This window comes from Camelus ferus, chromosome 13 (assembly GCF_009834535.1).
Source record: "Camelus ferus isolate YT-003-E chromosome 13, BCGSAC_Cfer_1.0, whole genome shotgun sequence".
Lineage (NCBI taxonomy): Eukaryota > Metazoa > Chordata > Mammalia > Artiodactyla > Camelidae > Camelus > Camelus ferus.
In genome coordinates this window covers 25,613,942-25,629,770 of record NC_045708.1, presented here as the reverse complement: position 1 = coordinate 25,629,770, position 15,829 = coordinate 25,613,942, and the positions used below count along the sequence as shown (strand labels likewise).

The window sequence follows — 15,829 nt, the reverse complement described above, 5'->3', positions numbered from 1 at the left end:
TCACAAAGAGAGGGCGTGTGTTTTGAGCACCCAAGTCCATCTGGCTGCTGAGCACTTGTCATCCCAGCCTGCCATTGGCTCTTGAGTGAGCATCCCAAGGGTGCCTATGGACACACACCACCAGGGGCCCTGCGCTGCTAACCGGGCCCTCACCCCAGGCCTCTGTCTCCATGGTGGCGTAGTGTACAGCTCCCACTTCTCCAGGCCCCCTAGGTTCTGGGAATGTAGTCAGAAGTCACACCTCTCTTGAGTAACACCAGTGTAGCTGTAGCAGCTCTTCCATGTGTGCATGTGTGTGTGTGCGTGTGCGTGCGTGTGTGTGTGTGTGTGTGTCTATGTGCATGCCTGTGTGCACACAGATGTGTTTTCCTTGGCTTGGAGAGTGCCAACACCTCATTTAGACTCTGGGTCTTGGCTGTACTTTCTTTAATCCGATAAGCCTCTTTCTGTGTCCTGGGCAGACAGAGGTTCTGGCCCCCACTCACGTGAGTCATGGGTGCTTGGAAGGCATAGGGTGTGCTGCAGAGACCCAAGATGAACACCCAGGGCCTGCCCCCGAGGGTCCACAGGCACCCCCCTACCCCCTTGGGGCCTTGCTTTCATCCTTGCGAAGTCAAGGGTGGACCTGGAGGAGCTATGGCCCCTTCCTGCCCATCGGGCCAGGCCCTCGCTCCAGCTGGAGCGGCCGCAGAAAAGCCAGAGGCTCTCAGCAGATCAGAGAGATCCCGGGAGAGGAAACAGGGAGAACGGTTTGCAAGGCAGCTGTGACAACAAGTTCCCCTGCTGTGGATAAAGGGCAAGGGTTGAAATCTGAAATCCCCTTTTGGGGTTACATGAGGTTCGCTGCAGGCTCTCTCCCCATCCTCCTCTCTTTCCGGGTGGGCGCGTTGCACACCCAGTTCCTAGAAAAGGAGAACACGCTGTGGTCGCCCAGAGGGCCATAGCTGAGGAGTGACTCACTGGAGCAGGTCCTGCTGATGCAGAGCTCCCTCCTTTCACCCCTGCTGCCCTCGCTTCTCCTGCCAGGACAAGCCTGGGGGGTCTGGACTCCCAGGGATCTGTGCGCCATGCCGACTTGGGTGATGGTGGCAGAGCAGGGAGCGTCGCCTGGCTTCGGGAGGGCTCGGAGCTGACCGTGTGGTTTCCTGTGGGAGAGGCTCCAACTCAGCCCTGCTGCCCACCCTGCAGAGTCTTAGCAGAGCTTTCCTCCAGCCCCACGCACAGAGGGCTGGCACGTCCTGCCGGCAGAGCTGAGTGGAAAGCCAGCCACGCTGGCACGTGCGCGCCTGGGCCTGTCATCACCACGTGGCACCTCTCGCCCGCCGCCTCAGGTTGCCGTCTTCCCTGGGGTCTCCAGCTGTGCCCACGGTCTGAGGATGCGATGACTATCTGAGCCAGCAGTTAGTGATCCGTCTCTGTTTGCCCAGCCCTGGATTCAGTGCTTTCCTAGGGATTATCTTCTTATCTTGTTAAATCCTGACAGAGCCCTGGGAGTTGGGTGCTACTGTTTTCCCTGCTTTATAGCGGAGATTGAGGTTTAGCAAGAGATTAAATAACCTGACCAACATCACACAGTCAGGAAGCGGCAGAGCCAGGACTGGACCCTGGGAATCTGACTCCCAGGCCCACCAGGCTCTCCCCTGAGCGGTGCTCCTCCCAGTGGCTCAGGCCTCCCCCTGCCGCGGCCTGATCGGGGGGAAAATGCAGTGCTTCTGCTCTGGTGGGTCCTCGCAGACGAGAGACCTGAGCCATCCCGTATTCAGGTCAGTGATGCGAGTGGTTCCGAGCTGGAGCTGTCCACTTTCTGACATGATCCTTGGCCGAGACCCTTCACCTGCGCTCTCTGGCTCTAGCCACCCTGGAGGCCACCAGTCAAGTTTCTGTGGCATCTGCCAGGGCAGGCCTGTACGGAGAGCCAGAGTCAGTGTTTCCGTTTGGAACGCCGAGGACAGACCGGCCTTTGTGTTCACCAAGCCCTTGCCAGCAGAATTCCCCGGGAAAGCTGAGGGCTCCCAGAGCCTCCTGAGCGCAGCCTCACACACCTGTGCCACTGAGACAGCCCCTCTCCGCCCTGGAGGCTCTTCGGGGTGAGGCCACCCAAGGCCCCCGGTGGGCTTCCCTTCCTGCCATCTTCCTGGCTTCTCTGCCCAGCTGGCTGACACGGGAGCCGGGCAGGTGGCCCTGCTCAGCTATGGGTGGAGGCCAAGGAAACTCCACATTCCCAGGGGTGGTGTACAGCGTCCTCACTGCGCCACTCCTTTGGTTCTCATCGCGAGCTTCCTAGAAAGGATCGGAGCCCAAAGCTGCTCGCACCACGACGCTCTCAGATGGGGCATCTGTTTTTTTCTAAGTCAGAGCGGACTGGGGCTGAGTCAGCTTGGATGGAACAGAGGGGAGAGTCAGTGGCTGGGCACTGTCTGGTGACATGGTGGGGTCAGACAGGCCTGGGTTGGATCCTGCTCCACTGCTCACTAGCTGGGTGACCCTGGGCAAGTCCCTTCACTTCTGTGTGTCCTAATTGCATCATCTATGCAGTGGGCAGTGAGACGATCTCCCTTGTAGGCTATTGTGAGGCGTGAATGAAAACAGTCCCCCACCGGGCACGGAAGTCAGGGTCTGCATGTACGAATGGCTCAGCAAGCAGCAGTTTTTAGTACTGCCGGTGATGCTGTGATAATAAGAAGGGTGGTGACCAAAGGGATCAGCACCGGGGAACGAAGTGCACTCAAAGGAGGCCTCCGAGGCTCTGCAGGACTCCTGCACACGTAAATGAGGGAACTGAATTCAATCTCCAGTCACTCCCAGTCTAGATACTATGTGAGGTCATTTTGGGAAATCTCTGCAAGTTGTTCGAAGCCCTCAGCTGCAGCCCCGGGACTCAGCCAGGGTGCAGGTTGAGGTGAGCACCCTGACTGAGTCAGGTCACTGGTCGGAGTGACTCAGGTCCCTGCAAGGACAGCTTGGCAGGTAGCAGCCAAGGGTGACTGACTGCCCTGTGTCAGCACCCCCGTGGTACTTCCCACACAGCCGTGAGGAAGGCCATGAGGGCTGGGGAGCAGAAGAGGACATGAGTGTGAGTCCTGTGCTCCCTAGACGAGCCGTGGGGGCAGCTGGGGCACCCCGGGATACAGACACTGAGGTTTGTTCTCTCTGCCTCCTACTCCCAGGACACATCGGATAACCATCACCAACTTCTGCCTCGGGAAGCATCTTGTGAGTGAAGGGGACCTGCTGAAGGACCAGAGGGGGAGCCCTGCCTACATCAGCCCAGACGTACTCAGCGGTATGTGCTGGGTGCCAGGCAGCAGCCCCAGGGGCCTTACACGGCCAGGCTCTGCAGCTCTTTGTTCAGCCAACAGCTGTATATGTCGGTGGGCCCCGAGCCAGGAGATAGGGCTTCCAGGGTGGCCCAAGCCAGTGCTGTCCCTCCAGGTACAAAATTTGGGATCTTATGGAAGAAGACGGTAGTCATCACACTCATGCACATTTAATTACTCTCTGAGATTAGTGCTTGGAAGGAAAGAGGCGTGATTTCTCTGAGTGTGGAGAAGGGGCGCTTGAAGGACTTCCCGGGGAAGTGGTGTTTGAGCTGAGATGGTGAGAATAAATAGGAACCCACTGCGGGGTGTGATGGCGGAGGTGGTACTGCACATTTGAGGAACTGACAGAAGGCCCCTGAGGCTGCTGCTCAGAAAGTTCAAGGGGAACCCAGAGAGGTGGGTGGGCGTCCAGCCACCGAGGCCTGATGGAGGCCTATTGAGAAATGCCATTCTTTATTTCAAGTACGAGAGGAGGCCGTTAAACAGGTCCTCACTGAGGTTACCATGATGAGGTTTGCATTTCAGAGATCTCTTTCCCTTTGTTCCTTCATTCATTCTGTCGGTATTTACCGAGGGCCTGTCATGTACAAGGCTCTGTTCTAGACACTTTGGATACAGCAGTGGACACGCAGACAAACATCCTGCCTCCGTGGATGGTGAGCTGACTTTCTAGCAACGCTGAGACAGATAATGCACAAAGCACGTCAGTTATGTAGTTATCACCTACTGATCATATTGTTAAGCTCCACGTGCTTTGCTGAGCATGTGATGTGCATTATCTGTTTAAAGCCATGCAGCTGTCCTGTGAGGTAGATATTCATAGTCCCTTTTTCACAGATGAGAAAACCAAGGCTTGGAGAGATCAGACCTCTTGTCCAAAGTCATCGCTGCTAGAAAACCAGGAAACTGAGGCTCGATCTTAGGGCTGCCTCCTGCCCAAGCCCATGCCCCACCTGTTTCACCGTTGCCTTTCTTTCCTTTTCCACTCGTACTTTGCCAAATTGGGGTCCCTCTGTCCTGATCCCTCCAGGGACCAAGGGCTCACATCCGCTCCTATCCCTCTGATGTGAAGGTTTCAGGGTTCAGGGTGCTTCATCCCTAGCAATCATGTGTCCCCCCTCCTCACAGTGGCAGAAGCAGCCTCTTCCCAGGTTGTCCCATGTCTTCCTGGGGAGCAGGCTGCTGTAACTTCCACAAGCATTTGCAATCCCCTGGAGGCCTTTTCCCAATGGAGGGTTCTGCTGGAGCGCCAGGCCTCTTCTATGGCTGCCACTTCATAGGGTATTGGTGCTATTCTCCAGGCCTGGGGATTTTGGTTGGAGTCACTGTAGCCTCTGCTAGAACGATCTGGGTGCCAGGGGTGCACCCCAACTCCCTGGGAACCCACCCCCCACCCCATCCTGGATACCCTCCACGAGAGTCCCCAGAGCCTCCCTGACAGAACGGGGGATGAACCAGAGCTGTGAGGGGGGGGTCTCTGTGTGCCCTGCACAGGCTGCTTCTGGTTGGGCCTCCTCCTCAGCAGCGCCAGGCCGCACAGGGGTGGCCCCCACGCACAGTCACTCCCAGCTGCTGCCTGTGGCCTCCTCTCTATGGCTCTTCCAGACTCATGCCCGTCTTGGAGGATGAAACAAAGGAACCCCTGCCTCAGAAAGAGATCTGGACTGGGAGGCCAGAGACCCAGGCTCTGGGACTGGCCTTGCTGATTACCCAGCTATGTGACTTGGCCCTCAGCCCCTCTCTGAGCCTCAGTCTCCTCATAGGTTAAAAGCTGAAAACAGTCCTGCCGCCCCACAGTTGAGAGGGTGAAATGAGGTGACTTAAGTGGGTTCTGATCCCAGGTCTGCATATCTTTGATTCTGTGTGCCAGCCACAGCCCTCGGCACTGAAGCTGTGAAAAGGCAGCCATGGCCTTGCCCTCACAGTTCATAGTCTGGTTAATAACTGTGTGACCTTGGGAAAGTTACTAACCTCTCTGGGCCTCAATAAACATTAGCTGGCATTGTCAATACCAAAAGGAAAGCTTGAAGTTCAGTGTTGCCTCAGAATCTCGGAAAGGTCCCAATGGTTAGAGCTCCTGGGAGAGCTGGTCTACTCGGGGGGCCTCTCCAGTTCAGGGTGGAAGTTGTGGGACTTCCTGGCAGCCGTGCCCCTCCCTCCTGGGCCCCGAGATACATGCCTCTTGGCAGGAACCACCTGACCTTCCAGCTGCCGCAGGAGACACAATAAGTTTTATGGAGCCAAACAGAACTAAGAGAAGTGACCCAGTGGATGCGTGTTGGTGACCACACTTGGGGAGAAAGGATCTGCCCTTGAGTTGGCCATAGAGTCAGGACACAGGGTCACCCAGGCTGCTTTTTGACACTGGGGGTTGGAAAGGGCTGGGGCTGGTGCAGCCCTGGGGAAGGCGTGACAGAGGCTCATCTCCACAAAGCCTCCTGCTGTATCGGCCAGGGCAGAAGCTCACCCCCAACAGCAGCCCTGTGAGGTCGATGTCGGCCTCGATGAACAAATGAACAGGCTCTCTGTAGGAGGGCCGTGGTACCCCGCTGACGGTGCAGGCCGAGGCCTGTGACAGCACTTCCATGCACGAGCACACACCCACCCTGTTAGGCTGCCTGACCGTCAGTGGGCCTGATGAGACCTTCAGCACCAGCGTCCCCTAGCCTAAGGCCTCTCCAGCCACCCAGAAGGCTTTGAGACCAGAAGAGGGATGGGAGTTGTCCGGGCGCTGCCTGCTGTGCAGGAAGATGACACCAAGGCCCCCAGCAGCACCTCTTCCACACCCGTTGGAGCTGCGTGGTGTTTGGGGGTCCGGGCCTCTGCCAGCCAGCGTGCTCCTGTCCCGATGACTGGGCAGCAGGCACTTCCAAAAGGCTTGGGCAGTTCTCCTGCTTTACATTTGGAGCAGGTCAGGCAGCAGCTGGCGCGTGGGAGGAGCTCTGCCATGATGAGTGGACAGATGGATTGCCCCAAAAGTGGGAGAGCGGGGCTTTCACAGTCAGCGGTGTGGCCTTGGACAGATAGCATCCCTGTGCCTCGTTTTACTCTTGAAAAATAGAGAAACGTCTAATTCATAGAGTTGTGGTGGAGATTTAATAAAATAAAATGTTTCTTCCAGGGCTGTCACAAAGTGGATGCTCAGTTAAATGCCTGCTCCCTTCTGTTGTACAGATGAGGAAACTATAGCACGGAGGGCTTACTTAGCTGGATATTCATTCATTTAGCAGCTCTGAGTCCATGCTGGGCGCTGGGACTCAGCAGCAAGCAAAGCAGAGAGGGGCTTGCATCTGCAAGCTTACCTTCTATGGGGAAGACAGGGAGTGAACAGACAGAGGAGGGCATCCTGACAGACTGCTAAGTGCTGGGAGGACAGGCCAGACCAGCGCCAGGGAGCTGGCGATCAGCAGAGCAGGGCTGGTGCTGCGAGGCAGCAGTACGAGGCCCCGTGTGACCCCTTCTCCTTGGGGGTCATGCCCAGGTGGAGCATCCCCCTAGGGAGCCGGGTCACCAGAGCACGAGCAGGAGCCAGCCTGCCGAGTAGGGGAGGAACAAGCCTGGCAGAAGCTTGAGGATTGGGCCGGTGAGGCCTGCTTTGGGAGGAAGGTGACCGGAAGTGAGGGGGTAAGGTGGAGGGGTCCCGTGGTGGGACTTCGGGCACGCGGCCAGTAGGCTAAGGGAATGCCAGGGCCATTCTTTCCTGGCTCTGGGCTGAGTGTGCTTGCATCCCTGTGCCCTGCAGGCCGGCCGTACCGGGGCAAGCCGAGCGACATGTGGGCCCTGGGCGTGGTGCTCTTCACCATGCTCTATGGCCAGTTCCCCTTCTACGACAGCATCCCACAGGAGCTCTTCCGCAAGATCAAGGCCGCTGAGTACACCATCCCTGAGTGAGTCCTCCCTCCCTGGGGAGGGAGCGGAGGGAAGGGAGGTCCAGCCCTTCAGGCTTGAGGGGTGGAAACAACACCGTGAGACTTGGAGCCCTGGGTCCCAGCACCAGCCCCCCAACCTGAGCCCTCCCTCTCCCTCTCCTGCACCAGGGATGGGCGGGTTTCTGAGAACACCGTGTGTCTCATCCGGAAACTGCTGGTCCTCGACCCCCAACAGCGCCTGGCTGCCGCCGACGTCCTGGAGGCCCTCAGTGCCATCATTGCATCATGGTAAGTGGGCAGGTGCCAGGCTGGGTTCTTCCTGCCCATAGGCACTGCCCTTCCTACCCAGAAAAGCAGCCTGAGGTTGGGCCTGTTTCTCTGCCAGGCAGATTCAGATCCCCAGGTTGTCCCCATGGGCAAGGTCAGGAGGTTGCAGGCAGAACTCAGGGTTGAGCATCTCCTGCATGCCAGTGGATGCCAACTGTGGGATGGGTATTAATCTCACTGAGTTCTCATCACAGTCTTCAAGGTAGAAATTGTCCCTCACTTACTGGGTGAGAAAGCTGAGGCTGAGAAGCAGAGGCAGCTGTGTCAGGAAGGAGCTGAGCTGGAACCCAGCCCAGGTCTGTTGACTCCAGCCAAGTCTCAGAACAGTGGGGACCCTGCCAGCCAGGCCTGGGGAACAGGGTCCAGGGCTTCCTGCAGCCAGCCTGATTTACCTGCCTTCCCTGCAGGCAGTCCTTGTCATCTCTGAGCGGGCCTTTGCAGGTGGTTCCCGACATCGACGACCAAATGAGCAACGCAGACAGCTCCCAGGAGGTGAGTTGGGGAGACCAGCCAGGCCATTACCCAAGTCCTGAGGCAGCAACCTCCAGGGAGGGCAGGGGTGGCAGCTCCCGGCAGGCCACAGGGCCCCCTCAGCCTCTGCAGCCCTTGGAGCCCGAAAGGGAGACTTAAGTCCTCAGCCTGAGCTGCCTGGGGCCTGCCTTGTGTCTGGCTCAGTTGGCAGTTCCACGTGGCCTGAGAGAGGGGCTGTGGGGCAGCCTCAAGTGGAGGCCCCACTGCAGCCCAGGCCGGTCCTCTCTCAGCTTCCTCTTTCTGCCCAGGCCCTGGCTCTGCCCCATGCTGGCTCTTTAAATGGTCACACTTGTCTGCGCCTCTGACTCACAGGGTTCTCTCTCGCCCTTCCTGCTTTTCGTTTTTTAGATGATTCATTTTCTCCCAGTTTTCTCTCCTCCCCTGTTTCCTGCACTGGAGAAAGTGCTGAGCCCAGGATAGGGGCAGAGACCTGGGTGCTAGGCAGCAGCTGGCGGGTGATCTTAGGGTGCCCCCTGGGGGCAGGGCTTAGCTGTGTCCTGGGAGGGAAGCTGTAAGGCCCTTCCCTCTCTGGGCTACCCTGTAGTCCCGCAGCAAGCACTGGACAGGTAAGGCCAGGAGGAGCCAGCCTGGGACCACAGCAGAGCCTCCTGGCCCTTGAAGAGAGAGTTCCAGGCCCTACCCTCCAGCTCCCACCCACTCCGAGGGCCATTCAGCAGCTAAAAATTATCATCATTAGCATGCAGGGAGTGCCCCCTAGTACATCTCAATTCAGTTCACATGATAGGCCAGTGTGGGCTGTGTTCTTATCCCCATTTCACCAAAAAAAAAACAAAAAGAAAAAAAGAAAACAAAGAAACAGGTTCAGAGAGGTAAAGTAATTTTCCCAGAGTCACACAGCTTGGAAATATGGAGCTGAGCCTTGAACCCAAGTCCAATTCCACAGCCCTACTTTCTGCCTCCAATGATTAGCACAGAGACCTACCACTTCACTTTGTTGCTGTGACTGGGCCGTTCCAGGGAGCTCAACTTGGGGCAAAATAGAGAAACAGCATCGCCCAGGAGCTGAGCACCCGAGTCCCAGGCCTCTCTCTTTTTAACACTTGACTGGCACTGGTTCCCCAGGCCTCTTGAGAGCCTCTGTGAGGGGAGATTACTGCCCCACTTCACAGGTGAGGACACTAAGCCTTCCAAAGTAGTGTGACCTCTTCCAAGGTCAGTGAGACGGGGAGATCACAGGTCTGAGTGACACCCAGGCAGCTGGCAAACTGAGGTTCAGGTCAGCTGGAGGGCTTCAGCGACCCACACTCTTGGCCACTAGATCTGGCCCAAGGGCGTGGTGTCTGGGGAGGGAGGCCTCTCGAGCCAGACCACCTGACCTCACTCTTCTGTTTCCATATCCCCCTCTGTCTGTCTGTCTGTCTGTCTGTCTGTCTGTGCTCTCTCTCTGTCGCACAGGCGAAGGTGACGGAGGAGTGCTCCCAGTACGAGTTTGAGAACTACATGCGGCAGCAGCTGCTGCTGGCCGAGGAGAAGAGCTCCGTCCACGAGGCCCGCAGCTGGGTGCCCAAGCGGCAGCTGGGCAGCGTGCCGCCGGTGCGACGGCTGGGCCACGATGCGCAGCCCATGAACCCCCTGGACGCAGCCATCCTGGCGCAGCGCTACCTGCGGAAATAGCAGCCTCGGCCAGGGGCACCGGCACCACCCGCAGCCTCTCCCCACCCCAGCCAACGGCCCGGCTACCGAGCTGGGCCCCGTCGTGCTAAACGCTCTCCCAGGCCACACGGGGGACGGGGTAGGGACAGCCCAGGTCACACATGGGGTCAGCAGAGGTACCACGAAGCTACCTTTCGGAATGAATGCTTGATTGTTTGGTTTTTAATCTGAGAAGCCTCGATAACTAATCCGCTTTTAATCATGACGTTTTAATCTACCTCTGTCTCTTTAACCATGCTGTCTCTGGACTGAGTGAGAGGGAGGAGGAGGGAGCCCACCCGCCCAGGGGCCTGACCACCGCCCCCCAACCTACCGGGACAGCTGCTCCCCAGTGTCCACGTAAGCTGAGCATGCAGCTCGCTGCTGGCTCCAAACACAAATGCCCACTCCCCACAGCCCTCCCCGGCCCCTCATAGTGTTTTCATCCCACCCCTTCTGACCCCAGATCCCCTCAATCCAAGCTTTGGAAAACTGTCACCTCATCTTAAGCGAATTCAAATATATTTATTTTTGTACTGAAACCAATTTCTCTCTCAGCTCTCAGTGGCTCAGCCTGTGGCCTGCTCCCTGCCCCTGGCCTGGCTGGACAGCAGGGAGTCCACAGCCCTAGATGGGCCCCCGCCACACCCCCAGGCTCAGAAGCCCCTTCTTGCCGCCCCCCCCCCAGCCCACTGGCCCTCCTGTTCCTGGTGCTGGGAGGCCTTTCTAGACTTGGTTCTCTTCACCCCACCTTGGCCCCTCTGAGGTGCTGTACATCCGCACTGGCCCTGGTTTCTTCCTCCACCACTCACCATGATACCAAGGTGACGCCAACAGATGTGAAGGGTGCCTGGTGGGCGGCTGGGGAGGGGTGCTCTGGGCAGCCGTGCACAAGTGGCTCGGCTTGCGTGCCCTCTCACTCCCCCCACCCTCTGTGTTCAGAGAACGGTGCGGGCATCTCTCCTCCTGCCCGCCCCTGCCTCGTAACAGATGTATCTCTCCCAGCAGACCACCAGGGTCCTTCCTGGGGGCTGCAGGGTCTGTGGGGAGAATGGTAGGGACGGGGGGACCCAGCCTGGCTTGAGAACAGCCCTGCTGCCCTTTTTGAGCCGAGATTTTGAAGTGGATGCCTGTCTTGCCAGAAATGCTGTTCTCACCAGAATGCCCTCCCCTCCCGCCCTCCCTCACTGGATTTGGCCCTGCCCAGTGCCAAGCAAAGACCTCCCCCTGGCCTAACCCCCCCCAGGCCCCTCAGAGAGGCTGCGTGTTCCCCTCCAGGCAGCCCTGGGTCCTCGGGCCCTTCCTGCCTGCCCTTGCTCCCCAGCAGGGGAGGTGACCGAGGCCTGTGTGACCTTGTTTCCCAGAGTGTGAGCTGCCCTCTCCCCAAAAGCTGACTCACTGTGAGTGACTTGGGCAAGTTCCCAAACCTCCTTGTGCCTCAGTTTCCCCATCTGGAAAAAATGGGGCCACCTCTTGCCAGCAGTAGCAGGGCCGCCCACGCCCCTTCCTCCCCATGCCCCCATCCCAGCACTTGGGCGCCTCGTGCCTCTGCCTCAGTGGGTCTGTCAGAGCCCACCGGAGCCCAGCACTTACTCCCCTGAGCACCAGGCTCTGCCTCCCTCAGCAGTCCAGCCGCTGAGAACCAGGGTCTCGTGCAGGGGGGGCCGGGATGCCCTCTTTTCTATATTTATTTCAAAAAGAAGTCTCCTAAGGGAGTAGAAATGCAGTTCAGCCCAGGGCTCCCAGCCCCTGTGACTGTCGTCCTGTGAGGGCCTAACCCGAGCCCCTCATCCGGCAGCCTGCCCAGACCCTCCAGGCCTGCTTGCCACGTGTGGTCATTCTCCTCCTTTTCAAAGCAATATCCTCTGGGTCTGCAAGCCTGTCAGACAGACTGGCCCCTTCCAAGGTCAACCCGTGTGTCTGATTAATTTCTGGCAAAGCAAATGAGAGGAGGTTGGGTCTGCCCTCACTGGGTGTCACACGCTGAAAGAAGTCCTATTGTAAAGAAACAAAATGGAAAAAGTCACAAAAAAGTTTGTATAAAGTCATATTTTTGTACTACATGGGGACTCTTCCTGCATGTCAGCAATAAAACTTCCTGATCTGGAGCCAGTGTCGCTGTCTCATCTCTCACCATCCTGCGTCCCCATCTTCCACCCAGCCAGGCAGTGCAGCCTTCCTGTGGTGCTTGGCTCTACCACCAGGTGCACTGGATGGGCACCCCTTCCCTTCCTCCCCACCCCCCTCCCCCACCATCGCTGTCTTGAATGGGGGATGGGCCAGAATCTCCCAGCCTCCCAACAGGTCCAGCCCCGCTTGGCTTGGCTCAGCCCTGACCTGTGCAGGAAGGACGCATCCCACAGCGGTTGCCATCAGCAGAGTACTGATCCTATCTCCCTGCCAAACCCCCATCTGGAGTCGGGGGCCCTAGCCAGACAGAGACTGCCCATGTGCCCACATGCCCATCCAGGGCAGCTGGGGTAAGCAGAGCTGGGCCAGGCCTTTTCCTGCACCACCCTCCCCTTACTCCCCTCCATAGGAAACCAAGGGGGGGTTCCTTCCTTCCTTCTTTCCTTCCTTCCTTTGCCTAAATTTAGACTTTGCAGATTGAGCTTTGGAGCAGTGTAGCTGGAGGTGGGCTGGCCCCGCCCCCAACAGACCCACTTTTGTGTTCAGGAACCACACACAGCCTGGGTCACAAAAGGAGCAGAGACCCATGCTGGAGGAGCCCCTCCCAAGCAGGTGTCCACACAGCAAGAGGAGGTAGCACTGCCCCAAGATCTGGTTCTCGGCAACGTCTTCAGGGTGGGCCCCCAGGCACCCCCATCCCTCCCTGCACCCCACCACCTCACAGCTACCGCAGTAGCCAAGTGGTCCCCATCCTTCTGGCCACTTTCGAGTCTATACAAATTTTGCCCAGTACCTTCTCCGTTGAGATGTCCCAGAGGCAGTACCAGAAGGTGCTCTCAGTCCCAGCCCACCATGGCCACACTCTGGCTCCACCAGCCACCGCTCCGGGCCTCACCTCCATTTTCAGCCTCCCTCCTGCACCTCCCACCTGATCAGCCTCTGTTCTGAGCACAGGTATCACCTGTGCTCCTATGTGTCAGGCTTGCATTCAGCAACACTCCAGACAGCCAGGGACTTTGTTTTGCTCACTCCCGGGTCCTCAGCACCCAGAACAGGCCTGGCACGTGGCTCACATGTCAGAACTGTTGCTTTATCGATCTAAACTTCTTAGATCGCCCTTCACCAGCTTTTATTGTGAGCTCTAGAAGCAAAGCAAGGGGAAATTACCAAAAAGATGGATGTGATCATAGCCTCCTTATGCCCTGAGGAGTCAAACAAGAACCGCGATGTTTCCACCAGTGTTAGCCACTGCCTGGTCACCAGTGTCCTCAGGGAGAGAGCGTCAGAGAGAGGCCACCCCGGATCTGTGGCGCTCTCTCAAGTGGAAAGGAAGTGAGGAAATGGAGGCTGGGAGGCTGAGCTGTGCAGGCTCCAAAGCCACGTTCGCCTGCACGTCTTGTCTCCCCACCCCCACACCCCGTGTCCAGCCCACTGTTGAGCTGCCCAGCCTGCCGGCCAGCTGGCCCAACAAATTCTGAGCGCTTCTCACAGCTCCTGCAACCACCCCATCTGAGCCCCCTTTTCTCCCTGCTCCCAGTCTACCCCTGCCACAGCCCAGGGGCCACATGGAAGCCAGAGTGAGCCTTTTCAAACCCAATGTTGTCCCTCTCCTGCTCACACCTGTCTGATGGCTTCTGTACGTGTAGTGTAGGACAACATCCAGACGGGCCTGCATTTGGCTTAGAAAACCCTGCACCACAGGGCTCTCCACGAGGCCCCTCCCTGCTCTCACTCACTGGTGGTGAGTGGCCCCCACCACAAGGCCTCCTTGCTGACCCCAAAACGGCCAAGCAGCTTCCACCTCAAGGCCTTTGCATTGGCTATTCTTTCTGGAAGGGTTTCCCCCTTAGATATTTGCCTGGCTCCCTCCCTCGCTTCCCTTAGCTCAAAATGTCATCTCCTCAGAGAGGCCCCCCCACCCCGTGCTTTATTTCCCTTCCTTGTGCTTCTTACAGCCGGGTATTACATCCTACGTGTGAGAACTGATTATACCTGCCTCCCGTCCTGGAATGGTCAGCTCCGAGCGGGTGAGAGTCCATGCGGGGGTGGGGAATTTGGGGAGTCTGGTTGTCACAATGACGGGGTCAGGGAGAGTGCTGCTGGCGTTGGGGGTGGGGCCAGGGACTCCAGACAACCCCACAAAGAAGGCAGACTCCATATCCTGCACGACGGGAATGGAAAACCCTGATTATAATTACCAGAGCCAAGAACCTAACTCTATTTCACACATAAACACTGAGGACTTGTGTATATACAATATACACCAAATTTTCTGAGAATGCAAGTACTGTGTAAAGTGAAGGAAATTTGTACTCTTTTCTTGTTCAGAATTTTACCAAGAATTTGTCACCATTTCAGACACTTAACACAATATCCCAGCATCAGGCTGCACTCGCAGCTGTCAACTTCCCAGCAATTAATCACTTCATAAATACATAACATTTCCCTTTATTTATTTTATATTGCAGGACAAGAATGTATATATATTTTTAAATTATATTATCTATATTAATTCAATTATATAATTATTTATCATATAATATATGTTAAATTGGGGGAGGTAGAGTAATTAGATTGGTTGGTTGATTTTAATTGAGGTACCAGGAATTGAACCCAGGACTTCATGCATGCTAAGCACACATTTTACCACTGAGCTATACCCTCCCCCCATGTATATTAATTTTCTTAAAAGTAGAGGTGGGTATATTAGCCATACATTTCATTTCTGGAGCATAAAAGAAGCAACACAAAATATGAAAAGGCAGCTCTGGGTCTGCTGAGGTGGAGAACTGTGGTCTATAACTACCCAGTGGACAACCAGCAGGGAACCTGGCCCTGAAGTCCAAATCCAGGCCCCATCACTTACAGCCACACATATGCTACTTGACCTCTCTGGGCCTCACTTTCCTCCTCTGTAAAATGGGAGTTACGCTACCAACTACACAAGGTCACAAGGAGGATTTGAAGGGCTGAGGCAAGCACAGCGTCCAGCAGACGGCCAGGCAGCCAGAAGACACACAGTATCCACAGCCACTGTTACTCATTTTGCAAGCTTTCACAGTGCCCTCTTCCCAGCAGCTGTCTTGGGTGCAGAGGGGGCATTAAGAGGATTGGGCAGGTCTTAGGAGGCCTTGAGTGAGTCCCATTCTTCCCTCTGTCCAAGACCTAGGCAGTGGGGTGAGGCCCCAGGGTCAGGAGCAGGGCAGTCAGGGCCAGCCCCCAGATGGGTTGATGGGGAAGGAGGCAGAGCTGGGCTTGGCCTCAGGCCCTGAATATGCCAGCCCTCCCGAGGTCCTTCCCAGAGGCACTCTGACCACCCACTAATATCTGTTCTTCCTGTGTGTCATCTTAGGACCACTCTCTGTACTTCCCAAGGTGACAAATCTCTAGTCTCACAGGCAGACAGGAGGGCAGGGAGGCAGCCAACAAGCCGGCAGGCGGGCAGGCAGCAGGTCAGTCACAGGCCGACAGACAGGGAGGAAACCAGCAGGTGGAATAGTGGCTGCAAGCCAGGCAGGCAGGTGACAGATATGAGAGATCACAGCCAGCATGACCGGAAAACAGGTGGCTGGGCAGAGCTACAGACAGGCTGGTGGGTGGGCAGAGGTAGGCAGAAAAGCAGATAGGCAGGTAGCCAGGAGGGTCTGCGGACTCAGAGGATGGTCTAAGTGGTCCAAAGGCTGCGGGCACCTCTCCCAGGGCCTCAGGGAGCAGCCCTCAGCTTCTTTGAACCCTCCAGGGCAAGGCTGCCACTTCTCCCACCTGGCCTGGATTGGCCACATGCATCCCCCTGGAGAAGGCAGCCTTCTAAGGGTACCCTCTGGGTGTGTCCCCCTCTCCAAGGGACTAGAAACCATCTCAACCCCAACACCTGCTCAACATGGCCACCTGACTTACTCGAAACATACAAGTCACATGCCAACCCAAACACAGACACACCTTTGTCTTAGGTAGTAATCCACATAGCACAGATGCCCAGAAACAGCTTAACACAAACAT

At 56.9% G+C, this 15,829-nt stretch overlaps 1 protein-coding gene across 3 annotated transcripts in view; it reads left to right on the top strand.

The window, feature by feature from the left end:
* Nucleotides 1-11,808, top strand: part of STK40 (serine/threonine kinase 40) — a 37,660-nt gene extending 25,852 nt beyond the window's left edge. For all 3 annotated transcript variants that reach the window (XM_014560575.2, XM_032495972.1, XM_032495971.1), the window contains 5 exons: nt 3,168-3,283; nt 7,063-7,207; nt 7,358-7,477; nt 7,924-8,008; nt 9,464-11,808. In XM_014560575.2, coding sequence (XP_014416061.1) covers nt 3,168-3,283; nt 7,063-7,207; nt 7,358-7,477; nt 7,924-8,008; nt 9,464-9,682 — 685 coding nt within the window. In that variant the 3' untranslated portion in view covers nt 9,683-11,808. The remainder of the gene's footprint in view (nt 1-3,167; nt 3,284-7,062; nt 7,208-7,357; nt 7,478-7,923; nt 8,009-9,463) is intronic.
* Nucleotides 11,809-15,829: the final 4,021 nt, after the last annotated feature.